The sequence below is a fragment of the Xyrauchen texanus genome, chromosome 18 (genome assembly GCF_025860055.1).
Source record: "Xyrauchen texanus isolate HMW12.3.18 chromosome 18, RBS_HiC_50CHRs, whole genome shotgun sequence".
NCBI lineage: Eukaryota > Metazoa > Chordata > Actinopteri > Cypriniformes > Catostomidae > Xyrauchen > Xyrauchen texanus.
The window spans coordinates 13,949,957-13,971,328 of NC_068293.1; the positions used below are offsets into that span (position 1 = coordinate 13,949,957).

General features: G+C 38.0%; 1 protein-coding gene across 1 annotated transcript in view; it reads left to right on the forward strand.

The window, feature by feature from the left end:
- The first annotated feature begins 470 nt into the window (after nt 1–470).
- The window catches only part of LOC127659331 (receptor-type tyrosine-protein phosphatase-like N), a 31,674-nt gene continuing 10,772 nt past the window's right edge, over nt 471–21,372 (forward strand). Inside the window, exons 1-12 of the mRNA XM_052149106.1 lie at nt 471–886; nt 3,925–3,975; nt 8,178–8,288; nt 9,536–9,629; nt 9,841–9,994; nt 10,386–10,695; nt 11,142–11,267; nt 12,150–12,181; nt 12,518–12,798; nt 14,158–14,244; nt 14,474–14,553; nt 14,754–14,818. Coding sequence (XP_052005066.1) covers nt 811–886; nt 3,925–3,975; nt 8,178–8,288; nt 9,536–9,629; nt 9,841–9,994; nt 10,386–10,695; nt 11,142–11,267; nt 12,150–12,181; nt 12,518–12,798; nt 14,158–14,244; nt 14,474–14,553; nt 14,754–14,818 — 1,467 coding nt within the window. The 5' untranslated portion in view covers nt 471–810. The remainder of the gene's footprint in view (nt 887–3,924; nt 3,976–8,177; nt 8,289–9,535; nt 9,630–9,840; nt 9,995–10,385; nt 10,696–11,141; nt 11,268–12,149; nt 12,182–12,517; nt 12,799–14,157; nt 14,245–14,473; nt 14,554–14,753; nt 14,819–21,372) is intronic.

The following is a 21,372-nucleotide window of genomic DNA, read 5'->3' on the forward strand; positions in this document are numbered from 1 at the left end:
GTGACGTGCTGCCTGGTGTTTATTAATATGTTTGATTTAGCCTATGTGAAAGGTGACTGGTTAGAATACTCTTGGATAGGGCAGGTGAATATTTTATAACCAAAGTGTAATGAATTAACATAACTTTACATTTACATATGATAAATTGTACTTTTCTGCCAAAGATCTCTCATTGTCCTTCATACCTTGTAATAAACGTTTAATTGTAAATCCTGTAGCTCAATTAAAAACTGTATAGAAAATTAAAGGCAAAAACAACTTTTTGTTATGTCGAGATCACGAGAAAACAACTTTTTGTTATGTCGAGATCACGAGAAAATTAAGTCATGATCACGAGAAAACAACCGTAGTTATGTCGAGATCACGAGAAAACGAGACAGAAAAATAATAATAACGCATGGCCTCTTTGAGCTTCCGTAACAACTACACTTGCCCAGTCTTTCATTTCAGTGGTAAACCAGTAACTACAGTATGGCATTCCTACTCGACTTCCTCTTCTTTCTCCATTTACGACTCTTCACAAATGTCTTGGGCTCGCTGTGACGTATTTGCGGGTCTCCGCCACAGGACGTGCGTGATTCCCGCTCCAGATCCGCACCAGACATTCCGTACATTCGTAAGTGTCTCTGTATGTTTATGATTGCCTAAAGCGAAAGCCCACAGTTAATTTACCTAACCTGCCGCGTCCATCACTTGTGCTACAGCCGTTTAGCACAAGCCTGCGAAAACGACAGACAAAATGTGGATTTAAATTCCTGACGTGCGGCGATAAAATAACGCGTGTTGACTTCAGTCCCGCGGATAGTTAAAATGATGCATCCACCACTATGGAGAGCCCTGTTTCTGATGACCGTATTCTACCAGCTTGGGATGGCAGGCAAATATGGTGGGTAACTATTAACATTGCAACAAAGTCATCGAGGAATAAAATGACAGATGCAAGAATCTATTCACAATATTTCTGTTTCATTGCACAGCCTATTCAGGCAGACATTGCACACTGGTGCGGTTTTTAAGGCCTATGCAAATTAGTTATGGCTGGGTGTTCCTAATTCTGTTTTTTATTTTTATTTTTAAATGTATTATTATTATTATTATTTTGTAGTCACTGTTACTTGAGTAAACAGCTACAGCATATGCTACTGCTCGTTGACATTTTAATTGCGTTGAGTGACTCGTGAAATCACCTGTAAGATGCTTCATATCATGTCATTCTTATAAATCAGTTAGTGTGAAATCCGCATGCATTGTTCGGGTGTTTGTTCTCAACCTGAGACCTGATTTGCTAAAGAGTTGTCCTTATCATGCACTGAAACTGTTATGATAAAGCGCATTTTTTTTCCAGCTCTATCATCACGCAACTGGTGTGAATGCACATCCTCAACGAGTCCATCGGTGAAGAGCAACATTTCAGCACCACGGAGAGGGACAATGTTGCTATTTGTTTATTTTCAAAGCATTTATCCATTTCAGCTAGAATTCCCGAATGTATCATCCACTTCAATCCAAGCCTTTTCTCGTTAAAAATAAAATGAACCCTGTGCACGTTCACACAGAATGTGTTTGTGCGTGCGTCTGCGCGGTTTTTCAATGTAAAGCAGCGTCTAAATATTTTAGACGCCGTGTCAACTTAAAAATAACTTTCACTTTTTTTTTTTAAACGCATCTCTAGACACCTGCTTACTGTTTCATTCGTTGCGCTGCGTCAAGTCTTTTTCTTTCTCTCTCTCCAAACACATTCGGCGTGAACTACCCTTATTTTCCACCCCTGGTCTGACCATCATACACATCTCTGTGTCCTTGCCGACAATTCGGCGAAACGGCAACAGTGATCCCAGTGAATTTCTGAAACATCTATTAGGCTATGTTATCCACTAAGTCATACAGTCTACGTTTGCTCATTTGAGCCGACAGTACGGTTTCCGTAATGTTGCAGTTAGCTTTTTTTATTTATTCATGCGTTATTCATACTTTCGCGTTTAGCTACTGATATTTGTGAAATGTTGCAGCTTAAGTTTCGACTTTTTCCGTCCTTTGCCTCTGGTTGCCTTTATTTTTCCGAGGGCTTCTTTTGATGTAGTTAATGACAATTTACAAACATGGCCATTGCCATCCACCCTGCATTACTCACATGTGCCTCAATCTATCTCTCATGTTTTCCTGTTTGACCTGCTTTTGTGGGGCAATAACGATTCAACGTGTCTGACCATATTCAGGCCAACCACTGTAGGAAAGAGAAATTGTCATACGAACATGTATATAATTTGATCGTGTAAATGGTTCAGGGTTAGAATATTGTGAATCTTTTAAGAATTGAAAGAGGCGTGTGTGTGTGTGTGTGTGTGTGGGTGGGTGTACAGTTAACCAAATTGAAAATGGTCTCATCATTTACTCACCCTCATGCCATCCCAGATGTGTATGACTTTCTTTAATCTGCTGAACACAAAGAAAGATTTTAAGAAGAATATCGCAGCTCTGTTGGTCCATTTAATGCAAGTGAATGGGTGCCAGAACTTTGAAGCTCCAGAAAGCACATAAAGAAGCATAAAAGCAATCCATATGACTCCAGTGGTTTAATCTATATCTTCAGAAGTGATATGATGATAGTTGAGAAACCGATAAAAATGTAAGTCCTATTTTACTATAAATTGTCCTTCCTGCCCAGTCGGTTGCGATATGAACAAAGAAAACAAAAGAAGAAGAATGTGAAAGTGAAATAACAACAAACAGGTTTTTTGTTGTTGTTGTTGTTAAAGGAATAGTCTAGGTTCAGTGAGGCACCAACAATGGAAGTGAATGATGCCAATCCGTAAACATTAAAATACTCACTGTTTCAAAAGTTTATACAGTATGTTATGCATGTTCACATGATTTTATTTTTTTTATCACTTACTAACCTTTTCTGTGTAAAGTTATAGCCAATTTTAAAACTTTGTTGCTATGATGATGAACTTTACAGCTTAAATGATACATGAGATTTAACAGAATAATTAATGTAAGTGCTTATATAAAACTATACGCTTCACATTTCTGCCTTTAAACCCTCCAAAAATTGGTCCCATTCAATACCATTGAAAGAAACACACTGTAACCTTGATTTTTGCTTTTATTTTTAAAGAAAAGAAGTGATGAGTATTAACTAACTAATTAGAATATAACTAGTATTGCTACTTGTTTAGTTCCATTTAGAGTGATTTAAAAACAAATACAGAACACTTACAATGCGTCATACCCTTTTACTTGTCCACATCTGTTTTTATGCCAGTTCTGGCTTTATTCCCATCTGGCTGTATCAGCCTGACTTTTTATCTGTGTTTGTCCCACTCTGTTCCTTTGACAGCAGTGCTCCACACACACACACACACACACACATCCAGGCACACAAACATACATAACCATATGCTCACTCAAGCATAGTCAGGTCGTGCTCACTGGCAGTTACAGCTTTTTTTTTTTTATTTGATCAGCTGTGTTCAGCACATGCCCAGAGCTTTTCTCCTCATTCTATATGCCCACACAATAGCTCTAGATCTTAGGGGAAACAGAGTTATCTCCTGCAACTATTGGCCATCATGGATGAATGATTTGTGTTATTGATTCATCTTGTTTTAGTATTATTTGGGGTTATAAGCTGTAACTCTTAAAACAGACAGAAAGTAAGGAGAGACAGTTCTGACAAGTTTGTTTATATTCCCATGCTGAGATGAGTGTTGGTGGAGGAAAGGTCAGTTAGACATCATTAGTCTGGTTCAGATTAAATGCTCAGTCTCTCCCTCAATACAAAAACACAGTTTCACCTATCCCTCCACTAGCAAAGTATGAAATCATTGTGTGATATTTTCAATTATTGTGTTAGAACTTCAGTCAAACCCTTTTTAATTGTAACTGTTATGTTCTCTTGCCTTTTCTCTCGCTTTCTTACAGGCTGTTTATTTGAGAAGAGGCTGTGCCCCAGGGAGCAGTTCTGCTCTGATGGTGAGTATCAAACTATGGGTACAGAATTGCATGCCCCTCACAGATACAGTAAATCTCGTGGTTCAGAAACAAGGATGAGGCTGGCTGATGTTAGCATAGCACATGGTGTTAACTCCAGTGTCCTGCCTCTTTAAGTTTTGCTCACGATGATGCGCAAGTTATGGATCATCGCTTGACATCACAGCTCTGCTACATCCTGCTGCTCAGACAACAGGGGATGCATACATGCGGCTAAATAATTTACATTCCAGGAACTTTTACTTCACTCATTTCATACTTTTCAACAGTAACAAAGATTGTGTAGGTTTATGTTGGAAGGGGATGTTTATGTTTTTTGCGTCAATATCCACATGAAAATACAGCGGGGTCCAAAAGTCTGAGACCACTTGTGAAAATGTATCTATTTTGAATTCTTTTCATTACAAATTATATTATCAGCCTAACAAATTGCGTGAACAGGAAAAATGTACTGGAATTTTCTTAGTAGGGCTTGAATAGAGAACCCCTTTTAATTTAATGACAGTTTGTCCAAAACCTGGAGATCCATATTATACCAGCATGGTTTGACAGTGTTCCAAAAAGCATTTTTTGCTTCAATGGATGCAAGAAAATATGATCTTTTGTGCAAAAATTAGTTAATAAGATCAGTTTTAAAGGAAAAGTTCACCCAAATATTACAATTCTCTAAATATTTACTCACCCTCATGCAGCCCCAGATGTGTATGACTTTCTTTCTTCTCCTAAACACAATCAAAGATTTTTTTGAAGAATATCTCAGCTCTGTAGGTCCATACAATAGAAATGAATGGTGATCAGTTCTTTGAAGGCCCAAAAGAAAGTATAAAGTAATCCATCCGATTCCAGTGGTTAAATCCACATCTTCTGAAGCTATATGATTGGTGTGGGTAAGAAACAGATAAATCTAAATAAAATGTAAGTCATTTTTTACTACCAATCTCCACCTTTGACCATCCCCAACCAGTAGGTGACTAAATGTAAAAGTAAAAGTCACTTCCACAACAGAATGTGGAGTGAAAGTGAAAGTGGAGATTTACAGTTAAAAAAGGATTTAAATATTGATCTGTTTCTCACCGACACCTATCCTATCGCTTCTGAATATCATTTTGGGCCTTCAAAGTTCTGGTCTCCATTCACTTTCATTGTGTGGAACAACAGAGCTGAGATATTCTTCTGAAAATCTTAATTTGTGTTCTGCAGAAAAAGAAAGTCAAACACATCTGGGATGGCATGAGGGTGAGTAAATAATGAGAGAATTTTTAAAGAAGTTTAATAAGGTGACCTAATGCACAGTACTACATTCATATTGTAACTTTTTTTTTAAATCCTAAAACTTGTTTATTTCCAGGTATAAATCTATAAAATATTTTTAAGAATCCCACATTTTTGATGTGGTCTCAGACTTGTGTACCCCACTGTAAAAAGACATTCTCATATTAGTTGTAAACACTACACGATCAGCACTGACTACATATTTATATGTATTTTTTATGGTTTTGGTATGAACCCACATGACTGAATGTGTGTTAATGTAGTAACCAAAAAAATCACTTCACATATCCAATAGATTTTTACTCCTCTCAGGGATTAACCTGTGCATGTATTTCCACAACCCAGAGCCACTAGTATTCTGTCACCTGCTCTTTTCTCTCTCCATAAAGTCCCTCCCACCTCTGCTCTATGTCCCCTTGGTAACGGTGACATCATCAAGCCAATGGAAGCTGGGTGTACGCCCCCACAATCACTGATGACTCACTACTCAGTGCTTACGCACATAAACACGTCTCTGCCTTGCATCCATACACATTAAAACGCACATACGCTCATATTTATACCGACATGGATACCTGCACATTCAAATCTTAAATATGCAATGACGATGATATGGATCCTGGCTAGATGTGCGTGGTCAAGGTCTCTTTGTTCCCAGGCTCATAAAATGATGGAACAGATGCGTATACAGTAAATATCCTGTGTGCTCTCAGTCCTTTCTCTCTCACTTTGACACCTACATAGACATATTGAAAGGAGTTTTATGGCAATTTTATGGGTTTTCATATGGAGCATTTTAGTGGACCTTGTCTTCTCTATTTTATTTCTTAAGTCCAAAAGGGATTAGAGATCATGATTAGACATCTTCGTCAAATAATGAGATTCCTAAAGCCTTCAGTTATTTGATTTTACTGGTTTTATGGCTCTCAAGTCAGCTATTTATTCATCTTTTTTTTACACACACACACACACACACACACACACACACACACACACACACACACACACACACACACACACACACACACACACACACACACACACACACACACACACACACACACACACACACACACACACTCACACACACACACACACACACACATACACACACACACACACACATGTTGGTCTACCTATCATTATGAGGACTTTCCATAGACATAATGACTTCTATACTGTATAAACTATAGATTCTATCCCCTAAACCTAACACAACCCCTAAACCTAACCCTCACAGAAAACCTTCTGCATTTTTACATTTTCAATAAAACATTGTTTAGTATGATTTTTAAGCGATTTGAATTATGGGGACACTAGAAATGTCCTCATAAATCACATTTATAGCATAATAACCTTGTAATTACCAGTTTGTAACTTACAAAATTGTCCTCGTAAATCACAAAAACACGCACACACACACACACGCACGCACACACACACACACACACACATATCTCTTTGTAAAAACTATTTTATACACTGTATATGTGTGTGTGTGTGTGTGTGTGTGTGTGTGTGTGTGTGTGTGTTACTGTAATGTGTGTGTAGGTCAGGGTCAGAAATTAACCAGAGCTTGAGGCAAAATGACCCAGGTACTGAAACTGTGGGATTAAAAACCTATTTTATCTGTTTCTTGCATTTGATGTATTTCATAATATTTGATCTAGATGAAGCTGCAGTCCTGTGGTTGAGCTCCTGTATTATGGACATCACGCCAAATCTGTTTACCTTAATTCTCTCCAGGAATATATGAACAAATTCTAGGTTTAGTGCAGAAACCATGTAGGGACCTGAAGCTGTCATATATCTGTATTAGAAATATCTGACCCCTGTAATTGATTTTCAGAGGCTTATTTTATTTTCAAAGTAATTTCTGAGATTTGTTTGTCTGTCTGTTTATGCTTATGGGTATAAGAATGGCACACACACACACACACACACACACACACACACACACACACACAAAAATATTTTGTTTAGCAACCTGTGACACTTTATGTTGTCTATGCTTTCTGAAAAAAAAAAAAAATTGTTTTAGTGTGTATGCTTTGTTACTCCGTCACTTTATGTAATTATTTTACTAAAGCAGTGGTGCGACATAAGTTCTCATGGGTCACTTCTATTATGATGAAATACTCAACTATGTATTTCCATGCCCCAGGGCAACTGATCTACAGTGTCTCCCCCATAGTGCTCTTACACCTCCATTTGTGCTATAAATAGCCGTGAGTCATATTCATGGACAGGCCATCTCTGAGATGTAGAAAATGGCTGCGTTCATGTTTGGAGCTCATTTGCGATAGGGGTTCAACTCAGCCCTTCAAGTCTTTTTTTAAATGACACAACTGGAGGTTTAGTCAGAGATGAGTCAATGGTATATGTGTGGGAAGTGAGTGCATGAGAGTGTTCGGTGTTGGGGGGATTTAATATGTTATTGAGTGTTTGTTAGTCAAGAAACTGGCTAACTTTTTTATTAATGCCAAATTTTCACACAAGTGTTTTAGATTTTTTTTTATTGTTTTTTACATTTTTGACATTCATCAGAACATTTTTTACACTATTTATTTCACAGGCTCTTCAGAGAATGATATATATTCCAGTGTGTATCTATCTATCTATCTATCTATCTATCTATCTATCTATCTATCTATCTATCTATCTATCTATCTATCTATCTATCTATCTGTCTGTCTGTCTGTCTGTCTGTCTGTCTGTCTGTCTGTCTGTCTGTCTGTCTGTCTGTCTGTCTGTCTGTCTGTCTCTCTGTCCGTCCGTCCATCCATCTATCTATCTATACAGTATATACACAGTATACAAAAATAGTTTTTATAAAGAGATATATTTTCGAGCTGTTCTCTGTTGTTTGATACTTGTCAAATCTAAACGGTGTGTGTTTGCTTTTATTACAGATCGCCTTTTCGGACAGTGTCGGAGATCTAGGCAGGAACAGGTTCAGTACCAGGTCTCTGTTCCTGTACTTCAAAGACTACAGGAAGTGCTCAAACAGTTGATGATTCAGGGTAACATACAGTACATGGACACTCACACACGTGTACATATTTGCTCGGCAATCTAAATGGGGACATACCATAGACTACTATTGTTTTCATATAAAGCTAACTATCTTTACCTAACTATCTATTCATATTTACCCATAAACCTAACCCTAACAGAAAACGTTATGCATTATTAGGATGTAAAATGAGGATGTAAAAATGTCCCCAAAGGGAGGTTTTGTCTGATTTAGCTCAATTTTGGGTACAAATTTGTCCCTAAAATATAGCTAAGTAAGCACACACACACACACACACACACCTACACACAAACACACACAGATACACACATGCGCTATCCTTATGAGGACAGTCCTATGGAGAGTCCTCTTTGATACTGTACAAACTATAGATTCTATCCCCTAACCTTACACCTAAACCTCACAAAAAATGTTCTGCATTTTTACATAAAAAAGAAAAATGGTATAGGATGTTTTTTAAGCGATTTGAATTATGGGGGCACTAGAAATGTCCTCATAAACCACATTTATAGTATAATACCCTTGTAATTACCAGCTTGTAACCTAAAAAAAATTCCTCGTAAACCACTTAAACCTGTACACACAAACACACACACACATAATCGCGAACACACACAAACACATACACATAAGCACACACATATGTACACACACACACACACAAACACACATAGGCACATACACACACATAATCACACACATACACACTGTTGCTAATATTATTTTTGCTGTTTTCACATATAATTAATTTAATCGTGTAATCGTTATAAGATATAATTAAAAAAACTAGTGTTTTCTTACTATTAACTATCTCAAAATGAAATTTTGGCTACCCTCACGCTTGAAATTCTGTGTAAACCTTGATTAAAGAGAGTAAATAGCTGGTGGCCGATTAAGAGTGTTTGTTACCAGTCTTCGTTTAACTCATTGATTCATTGATACTGTAAACATTCACTACTGCCAAATATTTTAAAACTTAATTAAGCAAGTTTAAATTGAGAAAAATAAGATACAGTAAAATGTAATAATGGAAAGAAGACAGCATGACAATGCTGACATTAATGTGTCTGAGAGATCAGGATATTTGTTTAGTTGATGGTGGAGCATGGTACTGACAACAAAATATTACAGAAACTGCCACAAATATATGACACTTCATTGATGTTCTGAATCCTGAATTTTACAAAAGGGTCTATTCACAAAGTTTTTGTGCTTTTGTGTGAATGTGAACAGGATTCTCCTGGCAGGATGACATCACCCAGCACATCATTGCTAAGGAACTGAGCCGTATTCCTCGCGCACGCACCCAAAAGACCCAGAATGCACTGTGAGTATCTGAGGTGTCGAAGGAGCATTGGAATCAAAATGTTCCAAATTATAAAACTGCACCCATATCATTTTCAATGAATGCTTTACGTTCAAGTGTATGCTATCGAGGCCTTGAAACTTGATTTCAGGGCTCTTTTCAGACCACAGACATTCGATTTCAATGAAATGAGAAGCTAGTAGACGATTTAGTATTGATTGTATTTTTTTAGGCCTTCACAGCATGCAGCTAAGAAGATCTATTCCAGCTCTAACTCTGAGCCTGGACCAGTACAGAGCTATATGGATTACATGATCTTAGACCCCCGCCAGTCCTCCTCACTCCGGATGCAGGCCCTACCTATGGAACCATTCTCATACCTACAGGTAAAAAGGCTGTAGATTAAAGAATGTATGTGCATGTGTTTTTTTAATCATTACCATGAAACAAAAACATACATTTACTGAGAAAGAGTGGTCCCAATTTATATTAGGTGTCTTTAACTTCTATGTACATTACTAACATTAAAATACATGCAATAAAATATATTTATTGTGTAACTACATAATGTTCTGCAAAATTCTAACAAGATTCACATTTGCTGTTTTTGAGGTTGAGGAATGGGTAGGTTTAGGGGTTAGGGTAAGGATTGGGTTAGGTTAGGTTTAGATTTAGGGGAAAGGTTAATAGTGTAATTACAGATGTAATGAAATGCAGGTATTTTAAATATAAATGAGTCCGTTGTTTTCACTCATTGTCATCATTGTTCCCTAACAGGAAGACATGACCCATTCTCTCCATCCTCACACCAGTGTGGGATACCAGCAACCCTCCTCTCGAACTGGATCCCAGCAGAGAGACAGAGACCGTCAGCTCCTGGAAGATGCTGTGTCTCGCTACCTCTCCTCTGCACAGCCCTCTTTTCGCCACAGGGGGGCAGCAGCCCTCACTGCTGCCCCATACTATGAAGATCTCGACTTCCCATTGGACTACGGAGAGGAATACACTCTAAAGGGGCAACCAGGCACACCCCAGCACACCAACAAGAAAGTCCCTCAGGACTACAGCTCTTTTGCTGAACTTGATGGTGAATTTCAATGGCATCTGGCCTTTTTTGGAAGTTTCAATTGTAGTACCCCTTAAGAACTATTGAAGTCTGTATGTGCATTTCTTTTGCTTTAGTTTTGTACTGGGATAAAATCTAATTGCAGGGCTATTTGTTGTCTCTTGCACAAAGAACACATTCCAACAAGACATTTACCTTTGTAAGACCCTTATATTTAAAGAAACCTACAGCACATTCAAGCTGTGCATTTATTTGGTATTTGATACTATCTGGGAATTTAACCCATGATTTTGGTATTGTTATCTACCAGTTGAGCTACAGAAGCAGTTGCATCTACACAGAACTTGAGGGTAGAATTTCATATCAGTAAATAATTTTTTTCCCTATGTCGTCTGATTTTCAGTTAGTTAGTGAGAATGTGTGCTGATCTTTTTATTGTGCAGTAGTAAGTTGTATGTGTGTTACAGAGGACACACTGGCACAGCTGGCCACTCTGTTAGAAGGTTTTGGGATAAACCCACAAGACCTGAACCCTCAGCAGATAAAAAGACTCACTCTACTGTTACAACTGTTACAAAACATGGAGAACACAGGTAAAGGATGACCCTGAAACACATGCAGGCATAAGCATTGAGACATTCTGTATGCACTGCCACCCTGTATGAATGAAGTAGACAATGCACCTTGTCTTAAAGTTATAGTTCACCCAAAAATGAAAATTCTCTCATTATTTACTCACCCTCATGCCATCCCAGATGTCTACGACTTTCTTTCTTCTGCTGAAGATATACAAATATTTTTAGAAGAATATTTCTGCTCTGTATTCACTTACAATGCAAGTGAATGGTGACCAAACATTTTAAGCTCCAAAAAGCACATCAAAGAAGCACAAAAGTAATACATACGACTCCTGTGGTTAAATCCATATCTTCAGAAGCGATATGATAGGTGTGGGTGAGAAATCAATATTTAAGTCCTTTTGTAGTATCAATCTACACTTTCACATTCTTCTTTTGGTAATTGGGATTCATATTATTTGTGCATCTAGACACCTACTGGGCAGGAAGGAGAATTAATAGTAAAAAAAATAATTAAATATGTATCTGTTTCTCGCCTGCACCTATCATATCACTTATTAAGATATAGATTTAACCAATGGACTCATATGGATTACTTTATATCCTTTTTGGGGCTTCAAAGATTTTTTTACCATTCACTTGTATTATGAAGATCTAAAGAGCTGACACATTCTTCTAAAAATCTTTGTTTGTGTTCAGCAGAAGTGAGAAAGTCACACACATCTGGGATGGCATGAGAGTGAGTAGATGATGAGAGAATTAAAATTTTGGGTTGAACTACTCCTTTAGGCATGCAGACCTAATTTTTTATTTATGTATTGTTTCTAAAAGAAAATAATAAGTTTAGGTACAAAAAGCACTATGTGATGCTTTCTTTTTCTTTTTTGTCTTCCTCAGATCAATCCCCAGGGACGGTCACAGTAAAAGAGGTAGGCTCTCTTTGCCATGTTATTATTCATCTAATTGCAAAAAAAAACAAAAAACAATTAACATTTCCACCAGGATTGGTTTTAGTGCATAGTTAAATATAGTCATTTAATTATGTAAACAACACTGGCATGTATCAAACAGCTCTAAAATAGCAATGAAGTAATAAGTGTGCTGTACATTTCAGTTTCAGGATCTGGTTAAAATGTATGCAGAAATTTCTGTTACATAATTCCCATTTAAAAACCTTAAATATGGAATTTATTAATTTATCTGATAAGTGCATGTTATTTCTAGTGCTTTACCATTGCCAATATTAGTTTGTGTTTCCTTGACAGACAATGGTAGAAGGCAGTGATAAAGTGACACAAAAAGGAGCCAAACCCCTCTCACCTGTCGCAGATTTGCCCTCGACCCCAACATACAAGCTGTCCCCTACTAAGCCCCCATCCACACCAGCCCCTGCAACTGTGCCTAAGAAAGACAGCGAGAGCACTATTAGGCCCACCCTGTCAGCAAAAGACCTGGATTTGAAAGAAAAAACAGCCAATGTCCTGACAGTCGCTAAGGATGGGACAAATACCAGAGAAGAGTATGGCTACATTGTCACTAATCAGAGGTAGGAGTTGTGATTTGATTTTCAGTGACACCAGGCTTTCATAAGTCAACCTCTGAAAACGTAGTTTTAATGCTGTACAGTTAACTTTGGGGTGGCGTTCATGAAATCCACCCTGATCATTTTCAGAAACATTAATCCATGCTCAGCCTCGGTGAAAAAAGGCGTGTATCTGTTGACATGCACCCTTTGCCCTGAATAACTTCTCATTATTAGAGTGTGCAGCCTTTACAGATACACAGCGTTCTGGTCAAACATTGTTTTTCTTTCCTGCTAAAAAGTAACGATTGTGTTGAATCAGAATAATGAACATTTGAATAGCATAGTAACTATTCACTCACCAAGCACTTTATTAGGAACACTCTACTATTGCAGACTATCCGCCTCAAGATTCGACAAGTTCTGCATTCTGAGATACTATTTTGCTCACTACATTTATACAGTGTGGTTATCCAAATTTATTGCACCATTCTGAGTAAATTCAAGAGACTGTTGTGCGTGAAAATCCCAGGAGATCAGCAGTTAGAGAAATACTCAAACCAGCCCATCTGGCACCAACAATCATGCCATGCTCCAAATCAATGAGATCACATTTTTCCCCATTCTGATGGTTGATGTGAACATTACTGAAGCTCCTGACTCCTATCTGCATGATTTTATGAATTACACTGCTGCTGCATGATCAATACATAATTGCATGAATAAGTAGGTGTACTTGAAAAGTGCTCTGTAAGTGTATAACGTGATTATACAATGTTATTATAGTAATAGTGTTATCATAGTCACAGAAACACAGGAAATGTAAGGGAATTTTAAAATTGTGATTTCCAAGCCTGGAAAAGTCATGGAAATATATATATATATATATATATATATATTCAAGTTATTCTTAGCTTTGAAATATTTAATTAGTTACACATTGCTTTTTGTGAGTGCAGTCTGGAATGGACAACTGGAAAAATCATGGAAATTCATTGCCGAAGAGGTGTGGGAACCCTGTAATAAACATGCGTTTTAAAAAGGTTTATAGGGGATTAATTTAATTGATCACATCACATATAATCAATATAGTACTTTAATCTTTTTATTAAAAATAGAATTGAAAGAATAGTTGATCCAATTATACTTCCTGAAAATCCCCCTTTTTATATTATAGGTTTTCAGAGGATTTGAAAATCAAAAATGATTCTAGGTCAGCTTTTCCTCTTTGAGACGTTTGAAAAATGTAGTCTAGTGTGTGATGATTCTTTGAGATGTGTTTCTGTTAATATGGCTGAATGTTTCCTGAATTATTTATTTATTTATTTGTGTATCTAAATTCTCTGATTAAAATGAGTGTGATGTCTTGTGTTTTCCCGCCAGTCCTTTAAGTCTATATGATGGAGTGAAACTCTTAGAGACCCTGGCAGAGAGAATTCATCTCTCCACAAGCAGTTTTATCAACATTAGGTACAGAGTGTGTGTGTGTGTGTGTGTGTGTGTGTGTGTGTGTGTGTGCGTGTTTTTGTGATTTACGAGGACAATTTTGTAAGTTACAAACTGGTAATTACAAGGTTATTATGCTATAAATGTGATTTATGAGGACATTTCTAGTGTCCGTGTGTGTGTTTGCATTGAATAAAGAGTGAGAAAAAAGAAACTAGATCTATCGGCCATTTGTCTCTTCTCATGTCTGCAGCGTGGTGGGTCCTGCCCTAACGTTCAAGATCAGACAGAACTCTCTGAATCTCAGTGCTGAGGATGTGGCCAATAAAGCTGGTAAGTGAAAAGCACTCTCGTTTGGACAGTTAATTTTACAGCCAGCAAGATAAGGAGAGGGAGAAGGGGAATTTGATGAGGAAAAAGGTGGGGGTTTTTTTGTTCTCATATTTCTTCTGAAGTAATTAAGCAGCTACTCATAGTAATTAATGTATTCATAGAACAGCACATATGCAAACATCGTTGCCTTTACATTGCAGTAGCTGAGAAGAATTTCCTCGAGGGTGAGACAGGTTTGAAAATCATCCAGACTGGAGTGGGAGAGGTAAGCATCTCTCTCTCTCTCTCTCTCTCTCTCATTTTTTGTGTCATCCAACCACAAACCGCAAAAGCCACACATTCTCCCTGATCAGCAGGTTTATAGATGAGTGATTATGTTTATTGGTTGATAAAATGATCCACTCTCTCCTTGTCAGTCAGCAACTGAATTGGCCACACAGGTCATTATTCTCTACCTAACAGCCCTTTCCAAGCAAACGGGGAACATTGTCATTGAAATTCATAGATTCTACAGTTTGTCCATCTATTATGTACAGATCACATACTGAAATGTATTAATTCCCAATTCTCATGAATCACTTTGCCGTTTAATACTGAACTGAACAAGGAGGGCATTTCAAATGAAATGTTTTTTTTTTAATCTTCACCGTTCATCTCTAACTGTCCCCACTGTACTGTTCCCCCATCTCAAATCCTCCTGTGTTTTTTCCTGCTGTGCCTCATTTCTCTCCCTGACTCATTCTTTTTCTTCTTGTCCCATGCCATTCTCCCCTCTGCCATTCTTTTGCCCCTTCTCTTTTTGTTACCTCTGTCTTTGACCCCTCCCCATCCCTTTCTCCCTCGCTCCCCCACTTTCTTGGGTGGCTTTTGTGCTCTGTGCACATTGAGGCATTCGCCTCTCTCCCTCGCTTGCTCTCCTTTCACTTTGTACAGCTGTTGCAGGCACTTGAATGCAGAATAATGTCTTTTGTTGCATCCGGCAGCTCATATTTTTATTTATTCTTTCTTGTTCTATTGTAGGCCGTGACTCTTTCTTTGCACTGAAGTGCAAGTTGTATGAGCGAGTGAGTGCACGTGTGTGTAAGAGTGTGTGTGCGTATACTCTCTCTCCTTTATCTTTTAATTTCTCTCTCTGCCTGAGTAATGAGACCTGTTTGCACCTGACGGTTTTTGTCCGCCTTTTTATTAGGGATAAATGCTTTTCTGCATAGGCTGCTCTTTCTTATGTTTTTCTCTCTGTCAGTCTCTTTCTTTACTTCTCTTCGTTAATGAATTACTGTTAAGAGTGTTCACACAAAAATGTAAATGTTCTCATTATTTACGGTACTCACCCTCATGCCATGTCAGATGTGTGACTTTCTTTCTTCTACGGAACACAAATGAAGGTTTTTAGAAGAATATTTCAACTCTGTTGCCCCATTAAATGCAAGTGAATGGTGATCAGACCTTTGAAGCTCCAAAAAATATAAAAGGCAGCATAAAAGTTATCCATACAACTCCAGGGGTTAAATCCATGTCTTCAGAAGCAATATGATATGTGTGGGTGAGAAACAGATCAATATTTAAGACCTGTATTACTATAAACCTTTTTGACACATTGTTCATGTATTTTGCCAACTACTGGGCAGGGAGGATAATTAATAGTTAAAAAGGTTAAATATTATAGTTAAGTTTAATATTGAACCTATCATATCGCTTCTGAAGACAGATTTAACCACTGGAGTCGTATGGATTACTTTTATGCTGCCTTTATATGCTTTTAAGAGCTTCAAATTTCTGTCCACAATTCACTTGCATTGTATGGACCTACAGAGCTGAGATATTTTTCTAAAAATATTTGTTTGTGTTCTGCAGAAGAAAGAAAGTCGAACACATCTGGGATGGCATGGGGGTGAGTAAATGATGAGATCCTTTTCATTAATTTAAATGGGCAATATTTAAAATTTTTCACGTAATATTAAACTTTTTTTTTGCCAATGTGTGAACGCCTTGTAACGCAACTTAAAAAATTAGTCCTTCCTGGACTTCCTAGGTTGCCTATTAAAGACTGTAGACTGATTTTCATGCGAAGGGAGCGGGTCACTTTTGCCGGGAATATCCAAAGGATGTGACATTTATGCATGCTCCCGAGAGCCTTGCATCAGACAGTAGCTTCTCTTCCGCTATACAACAGCGACGACAAACTGCAACACTAAATAACGTTATCTTAGAGATGGAATCCAGCAAACGGCCGGCTCCCAGCACAACACCGACTCCTACACAAACTCAGAGTAAGCCAAAAGCAAACACACACACAAAAAATACATTTATCTACTGAATCCAATCTGGCTAAGCGGGAACATGATTGTGGTCGAGCGAAAACTAGAGTGAACATCGGCAGGGCATTTGATTCCTGGAGGGACATTTGTTCGGTTTTGGGGATCAAAACTGACCCTGAATTGCCGTTCATCTTATTGGACAGGTAAACTTACATAACTGCAAAGCATGTGAATTATAGTGCCATAAGGATTGATTTGTGTAATCTCAGCAAGCTTGATCTTGCCTGCTAACGCTAACGAATTGGAAGCTTCCTTGCTTCGTAACTTTCATTTCAACGATCTTCTCTTTATACTAAAAGTGAGGTTAATGTCAATGTTAATCTGTAATTATTCAGAAAGGTAAACAACAATAACGCATGAAATGAATGCTTGACAATGTTCAAGATAATGCAAAAATCTCCATTCATTATTGTAATGTAACTTGGTTATACAGAAAATATATACAATCTATTATTATAAAACAATACCACATCGATATATCAAAATTACATTTGTGATGGAATCACGTCAATAATGAATTGTATCAATTAATTTATAATGTACAGTCTATTATATTAACAGCTCTTGTTATCATCCACCAAAATTAGCTAGCAGCTATTGATAAAGCTGACTAGCTAGCTAACGCCGACATAGGCTTTCGTATAAATGCAGTGAATGTATCATGCAGAGAAAAGTGATTTCTATCAGGAAGACTTGCAGACTCGAGTGAAATTTAAGATGACATTTATTTGATGAATATAAAACAGAAAAGTAATGTCTCACTTTGGCGTAGGCCCCGTCTGGCAGTCCGAAGAAGTTGTACTCGGAACCGTCATATCCTGCCAGAGATAGGAGGCAGGGGCGAGGAGCCTACCCCTGTGCGGGACGGGGCTCAACTGGTGGTGGTGGGGTGGTGGAGGTTGCCGTGTTAGCACACTGAAACAGCAATGTGGTAGATTGTGAGCAGACTTATAAAGCAACGGCTTACATGTGATTGGCTGGGAATTACCCAGCTAATGATGTGATGATGTACAACTGCTAGTCTTCCAGCTAGAACTACGCTGCACTTCCATTTCTTCAAACTAAAGTCTCGCATAGTCAGACCTATATCCACACTTTGTTTCGGCCCTGTTCCAGCACTGGAGAGTCAAATATAATATACAGTCTCAAAGTTTGTAGTAAAACAATCATAACTGTGTAATTTTAATTATGCTACCTCATCTTTCAGCATGATGTCAGTGAATCACATTTAATCTCTTTGTATGTTACGTCATTGTTTTGGCCGATGCTCGCTCGCTTTCGTCCTTATGGACTGTGTGCGCATGCACGAGCAACAGGTATTTGGCTGCAGTTCACTTAACAGCCACAGGTGTCACAAGCAAAGTAGTGCACTTTTTTTTTATCATATTGATGACATTTATGCTTATTGGACAACATATCCAGAAAATGTTGTTGATTATTTGTCTTTTTAGCATAAATGATCAATTTATTACCCAAAACATTCCACTTAAATCACTAAATCAGCCTATTTATTTCTCATATCAAACTAAACACTTGTTATTCTATAAATCATAGGGGGCATTTCCCATATTTTCCCCAGCCTCTGAAGTCTTGTATAACTTCAGTGGTATGATTATTCCAGATGTGAAGGAGTGTTTGTGTCCTTGCCAAACCATATTACTTACACAACCTTTTTTGGGCCCATGGCACTTTAGTCGTTGTTCCCCCTCCAGCACTCTTTTTTTTTTTTTTTTTTCTTTTGCCCTGTTTTTTCCCTCCTCTCATTCTTTCACGGACAGCCTATCCAGGGCATCAATGCCACCCCCCTCCCTGCACCGTTTCACCATCAGCAACATGTGGAGCTGTCGCTACGGCAACGCCGTTTGATGTGACAAGTGGCGGCGATGGTTGAATGGGGCTGAGAGGCAGCGAGGTACTTCGTACGATTCGGACACAGGGAGGCACTTTCTCTCTCCCCCTCCCTTTTCTAGTCCTCGCCGTTTATTTTCACTCATTTGCCTTTGCGCTCCGTCTCCACTCGTATGGCTCTCCTTCCCTCCGTTGCTACTTTGAGGCGTTTGTTTGATGCATAGCTTCAGCAAGTTGTCCGACCGGGACGCGTTAATTTGGCGGAGGCTTGGAAATGTGAGACGGTGCTGCTCGCATTTTCCGCTGCGCGTCTTAAGTAGTGAGACATGCGTTCGGAGCGCGCGGGAAACACGAGAGATGTGTGCGGGTGAGTTCTGCTCTTAACGCTTCATAACTGACGCTGTAGGCCTTAAAGGACTACATAAATGCTGAGATGACGAATTAATGCAGGTGTGTTCTGCAGTTATTGTTTTTAGCTTACGTCTGTTTGACACTTTTATGTGACCAATCATTCCTGTCTAAAAGTCATGTAACACGCCATTCAAATGCGTTCTGAGATGTGAAAATGCGGTATTGGCGGTTATTATTCCATCGATATATTGATGCAATTCATCGTGCATCTTGGTTTGTCAATTTAGTCAACTCTTTTATAAACACAAACGGTTTTGCTTTGTTATAAGCACAGTTAAAATATAAAATGCAAATAAAAGCCATCTGATCAAAATCATTGGTGACAAGAAAACTCTAATAATTGAAAACACTAATAAACTTAATTGTTATATGAGTTAAATTATGGGACACTTAGTCATGAAAATACTGTGTATTTTTAAGTGTAAGATTTTATGGATTTAATCAATATTTAGTAGAATGTGTAGGTTTTTTCAGGTCTGTATTTATTATTTTTATTTAAAAAAATCCTAGTAACTTCTAAAACATAAAGTTCTCCAAGATCTTTATTAACTTATGAAAAATATTTCTCTCTCTCTCTCTCTCTCTCTCTCTCTCCCTCTCTCTCTCTCTCTCTCCCTCTCTCTCGCTCTCTCTTGAGTTTATAGGGGTCAAAGTGAATTGTGATGAGTATAAATGTAATAGTTTACATTTATAAGCATTTTAATACACATTTGAAATATTAATTAAGTATTTTACCAAAACAAGAGATCTTAAATATAGGTTATCACTGCAGTAAAAGTGTTTCGTTTGCCAGCAATATTTGGAGAAGTAATATGAGCAGATATTATAATGAGAGCTAAAATAACTATTAACCACATGCATCTGACCACAGTTCACTTCTACAGTATTAAGCAGCTTGGCAGACACACAGTACTCTTTTATGTGTATGTGTGTGTATACATGTGTTTGATGAAACATTTTTTTAAGAGTTGTGTGCTATCTTGACTAGTGATGTCAGGTGGACTGGTTGCTGTGGTAACAAGGCAGAGCAGACTGGATGAGTGAGATGATGTAATTCGTTTGTAGCCTTTGCAGGTACTCTTAAGTTCACACTATTTATACTGGTTACATGTTCAAAAAGGGATTATTGTACATTTTATCTCCTACTGCCAGCGCTGCTGAAATCACCCACTCAGTGACTAGAATCGACTGGACATTTTTACATTAGAGTAGAAAATTTGAATGATCGTTTCAATAGATTCTAATTTCCATTTAGATAGTTTAAAATAATTTTAGCATTGTTTATGCCATTTTCTCTGTTAATATTGGTTATTTATTAAACAAAAACAACTGTTCCTCCTATGTACGTAATTGTTTTAATTCACTATGGATTAAAGCATTGGCTAAATGTACATGGTGTGTATGGTAGTTCAATGAAAGGTGCAAGAGAGAGAGGGAGAGAGAGAGAAATTCTTTATAAACAGCTCTCTAAAGGTTGAAATTTACTGCACACCCTCCGCTGTGTATTATAAAGGCAGAGACACTACAGCGGTGATGAGAATCCTGACGAGTCATAGTCTGAATGGTTTTATCAGATAACAGCTGAGTCTTGCTGAATTGTGAAATCAATTCACAGTAAGTGAATGGACCAGAAGACACATAATGTGACAGACAGGCTGATGAAATCTTAGATCACGAGAGCCTCAGAGATGGCCGGCGCTTCATTTTTGACCCTGACATCTCGGCCTTGCCTGAATTGCTATTGTGATTTAGAGTGTGAAACTCATGGTGATCTTTGCCCCTGAGATTGTCCAAAACAAACAGCCACACATACAACCATGCATGTGTGTTTGCGTGAGTATGCATCTTCTCTTTTTTGGTTGAGTTCAAAGGGCTCAGTAAAGGTCAGAGGGGTCATGGGGAATGACGGAGGGGTCCTGGGATCCTGAATGCTATTTTCCGGCTTCTTGAGGAGCAGATGTTTGAATTATGCTTCCACATCCAACAGCTTATTGTGATTCTAAAGCACGTTTGTATTTGTAGGTATGTGTTTAATAAAGAGCATTGCGCTATGTAATGCTTTTTATTTTGCGGAAATAGACCATGTAATTACATGCCCTCTATTCTGAGGTTTTTCTCATATATATCCACATGCATCACCCCCTCTGGAACCCTTTTACCCCTCCTACGCAGAGTTTTACAATCTCGTTCCCTGTTACCATGCTTTCTTTCCTTCCAACCCTCTGATCGGTTGCCTCCTCTC